At 35.4% G+C, this 9,250-nt stretch overlaps 2 protein-coding genes across 2 annotated transcripts; one reads left to right on the plus strand and one right to left on the minus strand.

Moving 5' to 3' along the window:
• The first annotated feature begins 1,287 nt into the window (after positions 1 to 1,287).
• On the plus strand, positions 1,288 to 4,396 carry LOC132636485 (protochlorophyllide reductase-like). The gene is made up of 5 exons (XM_060353374.1): positions 1,288 to 1,445; positions 1,763 to 1,858; positions 2,247 to 2,775; positions 3,204 to 3,562; positions 4,049 to 4,396. Exons 1-5 carry the CDS (start codon positions 1,392 to 1,394, stop codon positions 4,202 to 4,204), a joined length of 1,194 nt encoding a protein of 397 aa, XP_060209357.1. The 5' UTR covers positions 1,288 to 1,391; the 3' UTR covers positions 4,205 to 4,396.
• Positions 4,397 to 5,508: 1,112 nt separating this feature from the next.
• On the minus strand, positions 5,509 to 8,891 carry LOC132636486 (stem-specific protein TSJT1). Its single transcript, XM_060353375.1, has 4 exons — positions 8,591 to 8,891; positions 7,135 to 7,378; positions 6,440 to 6,560; positions 5,509 to 5,898 (listed from the first exon to the last, which is right to left on the minus strand). The coding sequence occupies exons 1-4, from the start codon at positions 8,794 to 8,796 to the stop codon at positions 5,705 to 5,707; spliced, it is 765 nt and encodes a 254-aa protein (XP_060209358.1). The 5' UTR covers positions 8,797 to 8,891; the 3' UTR covers positions 5,509 to 5,704.
• Positions 8,892 to 9,250: the final 359 nt, after the last annotated feature.

Consider the following 9,250-nt stretch of genomic DNA (forward strand, 5'->3'; position numbering starts at 1 on the left):
AATTAACCTAAGTTTGGTCGGATAACCGTAGTTAGCGGATTCTAAAGGATGTCTAACCCCTTCCCTTTAGGATAATATAGAGCCCTTACCTAGAATCACATTGGTTAAGCAGACTATTAACGGAGGTTTAGTTTTAACTTTACCTTAGTTAGCATCTAGGTGTCCTAATTCACCGTTAAATTAATTAGGTGGCGACTCCTTAAATAAAACAAATAGGAATCACCAATATGTTGTACTCCTAATTTAACCCCGATTAAAATGGGGTTCGACAAGTACTACTTCACGTGACAATGGAGTTTAATCCAACTGCCCTTTATCCTCTGTCCCCATAGATTTTCCATGATGAAAGCCCATGCCTAATGTAAGTGGATTGCTTTGGGTAAAGAGCCAAGTATCTCCATCTTTTTGACCAGGTAACGTTATGGTTAGAAATATATATAGAAATATATTACAATATTTATCACAAAAATATCAAAAGGAAATCTAAAAATTGAAGCCTGATTGGTGGCTTACAATTGACACAGCACATTCTTTCTTTAAAACATCGGAAAAGGGCCTAAAATACCCTCGAACTATTGAAAATGGAGCAAAAATACCTTCCATCCACCTTTCAGCCCCCAAATACCCTTATCATCCACCTATTGGGTCTAAAATACCCTTATCACCACCTATTGGGTCTAAAATACCCTTATCACTAACAGAATCTTTTCATTAAACACGTGTCATTTTTCTATTGGTTGGATTATAAAATTAATTAAACGAATTAACTTTTGCAATATTGACCAGATAGTGCCCCCACCCCCCGACCTGACCCCCCCTGAATTTTATTTTTTTTTTTGAAAAAAAAGTTGACATTTTTTTTTGCACCCCACCCCGCCCCCGCATTTGAAAAAAAAATTGACATTTGAAAAAAAAAATGTCAACTTTTTTTTCAAAAAAAAAAAAAATTCACCGGGGGGAGGGGGGGGGGGTAGGGAGGTGGGGGCACTTGGGTTATCTGGTCAATTAGTTTAATTAATTTTATAAGTCAACCAATAAAAAAATGCCACGTGTTTGACCAGAATATTCTGTTAGCAATATGAGTATTTTAGACCCAATAGGTGAATGGTAAGAGTATTTGGGGGCTGAAAGGTGGATGGAGGGTATTTTTGCTCCATTTTCAATAGTTCGAGGGTATTTTAGGCCCTTTTCCGTTAAAACATTTATCTTATCCAAAGGACACACTATTTTGTTTTGTCTCGAATCATTGTAACACCTCATAATTTCTCCCTGTATATATAAGTGCCCCAAGTCCTTTACCACTTTATTCATACTAGTGTAGTACCAGTCCAAGAATCATCTCTTAAAATCTTATTTAGGCAATTTAGAATAAAACTTAATTCCTTATTTTCATGGCTCTCCACTCTGCTGCAGTGCTTCCTTCTGCTTTCTCTATTCCTAAGGAGGTTTGTATTCCTTTGTACTTCCTCCGTTCTAAACTATTTGTCATGTTTCGCTTTTCGAAAGTCAAATTAAGTAAATTTGACCAACATTTTAGAATGTATTCTTTCATTGAATTGACATGAGAAAAGTTACAACTTGTAATACTTTTCATATAGTTTTTGAACGTCTAAATTTTATTGTAAAAGATTGAGTTGATCTAATTCAATTTAATTTTAAATATCAGTGACAACTAATTTGGAACGGAGTACTTCTTAAGTCTCCAATTAAAGTCTGAAGCTTCAACTAATTCTTTCTTTTACTCATTTCTGTTATCTTGCAGGGGAAAGCTTGTGCAAATTTGAAGGATTCTAGTCTATTTGGAATTTCTCTCTCAGACCATGTTAAATCTGATTTTGGCTCTTCAATCAAAGTCAAGGTACCTAGATATACATTTAAAAAAAAACTCTTGTATGAAATCCAATGTATCTAAATCAGAAGCTTCCAAATTGACTCATTTTTCACGTACACGATCACTGAACATTACCTACGACAACACATAAGTCACAGAGCTCTTTAATTTTTTTCACATTACAGTAACTAAACTTTACATACTTTAACACTAAATCTAGTGACCACACGTGAAATACTATATATACATTCAAAGTAAAGAAAATGTCACAATACTACTCTTTTGTCACGCCACCATAACACTAAAGTCACAGAACTCTCTTTGGCATATTACATTACAAAAACTGAACTTTACATACTATAACAGTAAATTTAGTGACCACAAGTGAAATTAATTTGTTCCGATTTCATTTCAGAGTCAGAGAAAGTTTCCCCTCGGAGCTATCAGAGCCGAGACAGTGGTTGCATCTCCAGGTGTTACCAATGCCCCCGTGTCACGAAAGAAAACATTAAGAAAAGGGTGTGTAGTAATCACTGGAGCCTCTTCAGGACTAGGCCTAGCCACAGCAAAAGCTCTGGCTGAGACAGGAAAATGGCATGTAATTATGGCATGTAGAGACTTTCTTAAAGCTGAAAGAGCTGCAAAATCAGCCGGCATGCCTAAGGAGAACTACATTATAATGCATTTAGACCTTGCGTCCCTCGACAGTGTCTGCCAATTCGTCGATAACTTCCGGAGATCCGGGAACCCTCTTGATGTATTGGTTTGCAATGCAGCTGTTTATCAACCTACTGCCAAAGAGCCCTCATTCACAGCTGATGGATTTGAGATTAGTGTTGGGACCAATCACCTTGGTCACTTCCTTCTTTCAAGATTGTTGCTTGATGACTTGAAGCAGTCTAATTACCCTTCAAAGAGACTTATCATTGTTGGTTCAATTACAGGTAATTATATAGAGGCAGATCCAAAATTTAAAGTTAATGGGTTCCGAAGTTCATTATAAGTACATATTCAGTGGATTTCTCAATAAATATATAGGATTTAGATAAAAAATTATTGAGTTGTGCCGAACCCGTACCTTACATGCTAGCTCCGCCTCCGGAAACTAAACCAACCAATGGCGGACCCAACTATGGGTTCATAGGTGCCGTAGGACCCAGTGTTCCCACTGTTGAATTCTATATATACGTGCAAAAAGCAAGTATAGATAGAGTTAGATGTACATTTCAAAATTCACTCTCTCAACTCAAAACCAACAGAGTTTCAATTCCGGATCGAAACCAACTAGTCATTAAGTCAATTGGATTTAGAATACGGAATTACTACTCATTTTAGTGGGAGACTAACCGTTGTTACTGAAATCACTTGTCAGGGAACACAAATACTTTGGCTGGAAATGTACCTCCAAAAGCCAACCTTGGGGACTTGAGGGGTTTGGCAAGGGGACTGGACGGGCTTAACAGCTCAGCCATGATTGATGGTGGTGACTTTGATGGTGCCAAAGCGTACAAAGACAGCAAAGTTTGCAATATGCTTACTATGCAGGAATTCCACAGGCGATACCACGAGGAGACGGGCATCACATTTGCCTCTTTATACCCTGGCTGCATAGCCACAACAGGGCTATTCAGGGAGCATATCCCCTTGTTTAGGACCCTTTTCCCTCCATTCCAGAAGTTTATTACCAAGGGATTTGTCTCTGAGACAGAATCTGGAAAGCGACTTGCGCAGGTAATTATCATTAAACTATAACCACTATAACAGTAAAGTTACAAAACTAATGTTTGTCACACTAAGGGGTCGTTTGGTTGCTCGTCAGAGATATGTAGATATTAGTAATGCAGGGATTAGTTATTCAGGGTTTAGTTATGCAGGGTTTAGTTATTCCATCTTTTATCCTGCATAAAATAATAGTACATAGGTTGATTCATAACTTATACATGTATTAGTTATGCAGATTCTAAATTGTTAACCAATCACCGTATTTGGTGTGTTAAAGTTTATACATAGCAAAAAAATGCTAGCAGATATGGTGTAAGTTATGCAAGATTTAATACATGAATGAATCACTTCCTAACCAGCAACCATGTGACCCCTAAAGTTACTGAACTGTATGTGTGCACCAGTAGTATAGTTGTAGTAAGAAAGCCAGCGGCCTAACCTTAACAAGAAAAAAAAAAAGATTTAACATAAGATGATGTTTGTTTTTTTGTGCAGGTTGTAAGTGATCCAAGTCTTACAAAATCCGGTGTCTATTGGAGCTGGAACAAGAATTCTTCTTCTTTTGAGAACCAGTTGTCAGAAGAAGCAAGTGATGCAGAGAAAGCCCGTAAAGTATGGGAAGTCAGTGAGAAACTCGTCGGTTTGGCTTAGATTTTGCGGACTGACTTTAACCTTCAGCAAGGCAAACAAGAAAAGGGAGTCGATGAGATAGAATATGAATTGAGATTCTGTTTTGTCGTAGAAAAAGTTGTCACTTTGTAAAAATTTTGAGTTGGAAATAAAAATCACTCGCCCTGTTTTCTTCTGAATGAAAAGTGTTACCAATTTATTTCCAGTATGAAAGTGATAGCCATGTGCATTTTGATTTCTTATGTTCCTTATTCGCAATCACTACGATAAAGACATAAATTAGCAACTTCTTGTTAAATAAAAATTCATGGCTAATCCTATTTAACGACGTATGATCAAAAAATTCTACTCCTCTAGCTACCGGCTATTTAGCAATGAAATTTGTAGTTAATTCCTCTTTTTCTATGGATCATATCACTTTCTCTTTCCCAATTAATTGAACATGAGACCATTTCAAGTAAGTTTGAAAATCCCTTGGTTTGTTAATATCAGGCTAATACATCCAGCCCAGAATAAATATCAAATGTCATACCCTTTTCAAAGATATTTTTTTCCAACTCCGAAGTATAGTTTCAAGGGTTAAAATTTCTGTTAGTCATAAATTTCGAACCAGGACAAAAGGTTAGAGCAAAATTTCTACCAAAAAAAAAAAAACTGTAATGAACAGTAGTACTGTAATACTTATTAGCTACAAGCTTACTTTTTATTTGTTTTTGTGTACAAGTACTCTTAATGCATTTTTAGAGGATCTAACACAAGCACGATAGTATTTTTGAAAAGTCCGAACAAAATAGATATGAATACTTGTAATATTTCCACAATCTCAAAACCAGATAATTTTAGTACTTTTTTTGGTTACGGTGTTTATTCAAAAGGACTATTCAATGTGCCAAGACTCCAGCTTCAGACATCTTCATTCAGTAAATTATGTGGTTCTTGAGTGTCCGTCAAGTTTTTTTCCTTTATGTGCATTACAGCTTTGGGGTTGGGGATTATAAGAAAGCAAAATGGAAGCCTCCATTTTTTCTTGGCCTCACTTCCCCTTACATTTTGCACTTCTAGTCCTTGCTTACAAAGTTCATAGAATTCATGGCTTAAGTATCGTCGTTCAGTGCTTCAGCAATCTTTGGCCTTTTCGTTGTGATAGTTTGCTTAACCCTATAGCCATCTCAAGAGGAAAAAGATTAGATTATACAAAGTTTTCGGAACGGGCCGGGAGGGTGGTGATTAATCATCCACTCTCGAGATTTATATTGATCTATAAACTCTTAGCCTTGTCGTTTGACAAGCTAAGGTTGATCGATTGCTCGGATAGAAAGCTTACAAAGCTGAATCTTTGCTGATGCTACATTTATTTTTCAGTAAGAGAAATAAATATACACACCTACAAAAAGTACAGGGAAGAAACCAAACTACAAGAAGCTAAGTGGTACCAACATGGAAGAAACACAAACAACAGCTGAAAAGATGATCAAATATGGTCCATTTGATCATGGAAAGCATGAGAGAAAAGAAATTGATTTAGTAAGAAGCATTCCAATCAGACCAATTAGCTTCGCTTCCAACTCGAGGGATGCTATTAACTCTGGAATACATGTCCACTTTGAAGTTAGCTCCACACATTACACCTTCACTATCTACCCTTGGCATGGCTCTCATCTTGTTCATTGGGTGCTCAAAATTCATTAGTCCTTTCTCACTGTGGAACATACAACCTGTGCCATTTCATTCCCAAAAAAATCAAAGATGTATTCAATTAAACCAAAGAGAAACACCGTTCAGTAAAAATTGTCATGCGACATCGTTACGCCAAACTCGGGACAGGAAGTAGAGCACTAAAACTATGACAGTCACTAGGACAATAGGCTGATTCTGCTGGCACAAAATCTTGCATAATTTGCTGCTTAAGATTTGACTTTTTCGTGTTTAATTGGTCAAAATATTTTGAAGAACATTTTCTCTATTAAGATAAATTCTTTGAAAATGAGTGATACACCCAATCCCATTCCAACCCCATAGCCCCCACCTCCACCGCCCCGACAATCCTACCTTCTACCCCCACCCCCCATAGAGTTCGGGTAGAGTTTATATAAATACTTTTGAGATAATATTTTCTGTTAATTTACCAAACACCGATAAAATAAGTAAAGCAACCCCTTATTTTTCAAGTAAACATTTTCTAGGAAGACTTTCCGTAGAAAACATTTTCCTTCATACCAAAAGCACCCTAAATGTCAAATTCCTAGGAGATATTACCTGTGGGAAAGGGTGCAAATGACTTTGCACACCCAGCTTTAATGACCTCTAAATCATCAGAAATCACCACAGATCCATCAGCAGCAATACCCCAGAATAACTTCACCCCACCATCTGAACCCTGCAATTTTACCGAACAGCGGCAAAATGAATCTTATTTTTCCAACTCTAGTAAATGCAACTGGTTGCACAAATTAGAGAAAATGACAAAAATGATCTCTTATGTTTTGGGCAAGTTTAATTATTCCCTAAAGTATGATCGAACCGAAAAGTGAGCACTTTTAGTCTCCATTAAATCTGTGTGTTAGATATAACGTGAACCGTGGAAAACAGGATAAAACCATAAACACCATGAAATTTTCTTCAGTTCCAAGAACTTGCAACACAAATAACTATACTAGACACTAAACCTTAGACCAAATATAGCACAAATTGGATATAAAAAAGTTCTCTGACTCTAGAAATAGAGCAAAAATTGTACCTCCAAAGGTTTGTTCCAACTAAATACTTTTTTTTTCCCATTAAATCTAACTGTATAGTTAAATATTTAAAGGAAACCAAAGTGCTCAATTTTAGCAAATTTAGAGGACCAAAACTGTTCAATCATACATTAGCGACTATTTCGCACCTATCTTGAAATATTGTCATTTTCTCCACAAATTAATAGAAGTAGCAACTAATACAGCAGTACTTACCAAAGCAACAAATACAGTTCCAGTCTTACTATCATAGATAACAAAAGCATAGCTTCCTTCAAAATCCTTAATAACTTGGTCAGCTGGATAAGGTCCCCTGTCTCTCAGTGTCCTGTAGGCTTCTATCACTAACATGGCTTCATTTGTACCTTTTGATGATAGCCCATATTGTTTTATTTGTGCACATAAGTTGTTCAAGCTCCCCAAGAACAAGCAATAAATATCATCATACCCACAAAACAACCTACAACAACAATAATTGTGTTTCAATTCCACGAAATTTGGGGTGTGTACATGTCAGTCCATTTAAGCTTAAGTACCTCGGTTCAAATATTAAAGAAATTAAAGATAAAAATAAAATTCAAAACAAGAAGCACTCGAAGTACCCAATATTTTCAGCATAAAAAATTCTGACTAAATAATCTTTAATTTTTTTTTTTTTAAAAAGCAAGCCCCGTGCACGAATTATCCCGCATTCACGCTGGGTCAAGAAAAGAGCCACATCCCTTAGGTGTGACATAGGCAACCCACCTAATCCAAGTATTGATGGCTGATTTCATGATTCGGCCTCATAAATTAACGTATAAGGTAGAGATGCCAGGATTTTAAGAGGATAGATGCACTATTACAAGGGAGGTGGATCTAGAATTTACGGGTAACCTTTAATTTTGAACTATTAACTCATTACACTTTTTACAAGTTCAAAATTAATTTTTTAAATAAGTTTAGCGATTTTCCCATTTATATCTTACTGTATAGAAAATGGGAAAAAAATAAGTTTAGCGATTTTCCCATTTATATCTTACTGTATAGAAAATGGGATCAACTGGGTAACTTTATGCTACATCATTCATTGAAATAAAATTTATATATTTGAAAACTACATAAAAAAAAAAATACTATAAGTCACTATAAATTACCAATTTAAAATAAATTAAAAAATATATAAAAATATTGTGGTCAAACGAATTTGGTTGAATGTCCAGATGCTAAAGGTGCCATATAAATTAAGATGGAGATAAATTAAGATGGAGAGAGTAAAAATAGAATAGGGATTCGATCTGTTAAATTTGGGGTTTATGCGGAAAAAAAAGAGAGAGAGAGAGAGAGTTAAATTTAGGGTTTCTAAAAGAATAAACCAAACAAGAAAACAAGGAAAAAGAAGTATCCCCGAACTCGATTCTAGAAAAGGGGGAAAAAAACGTGAAACTTGATCCGCTAATTTGATCACTTGTAGAGGTGCACTTTAAGTGTGGGTGCACACATATTTATATCAAAGTTATCTTGTAAAATATAATATTTCTATACATGATCTAGGGAGAGAAGCACGGGGAACCCATACGCCTCAAGCTAAATATTTCCCCGATTACAGAGACAACTTTATACTTCTATGAATTTTATAAGAAAAAAAAATGAATAATTTAGAGGGAAATACTTAAATTAGTAACTTATTTACCTTTGTGTCTGATGAAGCAAGGTATTGCAGTGAGGACGAACAAAAGCAAGAGCAGCAGCATCACCAAAGCATACAGAGGAAGTATTGGAAGGGTCAGCAGATAGAAATTTTTGAAGTGTTTCTTCAGGAAGTAAAGATCTTCTAGATGCAGGACTATTTAGCTCATCTGGTGGATGAGCAAATGCCTTGTGAAATATAGCCAACATATTTTTTTTTTTGGCTTGAATATGAACAAATATAATAAAGAAGTTCTTGGTTAGAACTTAGAAGAGATATTTAGTTGTATAAGATGAGGAATGAGAATGGGATAGTTTTTTGGTATATATAGAGAACTTTTTAGCTCGTGTTTTGATAGTATAGAAGAGGCTAAAGATGAAGTTTGTCAATTTTATCATGTAGTGGTTGTGCTGGAGTTTTTGGATTGGGATGAGCGTGACGTTAAAATGATGAGAAAGGATAAGGTTTCTCGTACTCCCAAGTCCCATGCGATGTCTTTATCAGTTTGGTATATTTTTATATTTATATATATATACAGACAATAAACGAATATTACATTATATCATTACTTAGAAAAATAAGTATATCTAATTATCCTAATTATTCATAATAACTCAAAATTAAAAACGAAAATGGATTTAAAAAAAAAATGTCTGTGACATA

This window comes from Lycium barbarum, chromosome 4 (genome assembly GCF_019175385.1).
Source record: "Lycium barbarum isolate Lr01 chromosome 4, ASM1917538v2, whole genome shotgun sequence".
Taxonomy (NCBI): Eukaryota; Viridiplantae; Streptophyta; class Magnoliopsida; order Solanales; family Solanaceae; genus Lycium; species Lycium barbarum.

Bases quoted from the DNA above. Each gene is read 5' to 3' on its own strand.
- LOC132636485 (XM_060353374.1), top strand. From the start codon at position 1,392: ATGGCTCTCCACTCTGCTGCAGTGCTTCCTTCTGCTTTCTCTATTCCT. The intron at 1,446-1,762 runs GTTTGTATTCCT...GTTATCTTGCAG, and splicing joins CTTTCTCTATTCCTAAGGAG to GGGAAAGCTTGTGCAAATTT. The intron at 2,776-3,203 runs GTAATTATATAG...ATCACTTGTCAG, and splicing joins CATTGTTGGTTCAATTACAG to GGAACACAAATACTTTGGCT.
- LOC132636486 (XM_060353375.1), bottom strand. From the start codon at position 8,796: ATGTTGGCTATATTTCACAAGGCATTTGCTCATCCACCAGATGAGCTA. The intron at 6,561-7,134 runs GTAAGTACTGCT...GTAAAATTGCAG, and splicing joins GAACTGTATTTGTTGCTTTG to GGTTCAGATGGTGGGGTGAA. The intron at 5,899-6,439 runs GTAATATCTCCT...GAAATGGCACAG, and splicing joins ATTTGCACCCTTTCCCACAG to GTTGTATGTTCCACAGTGAG.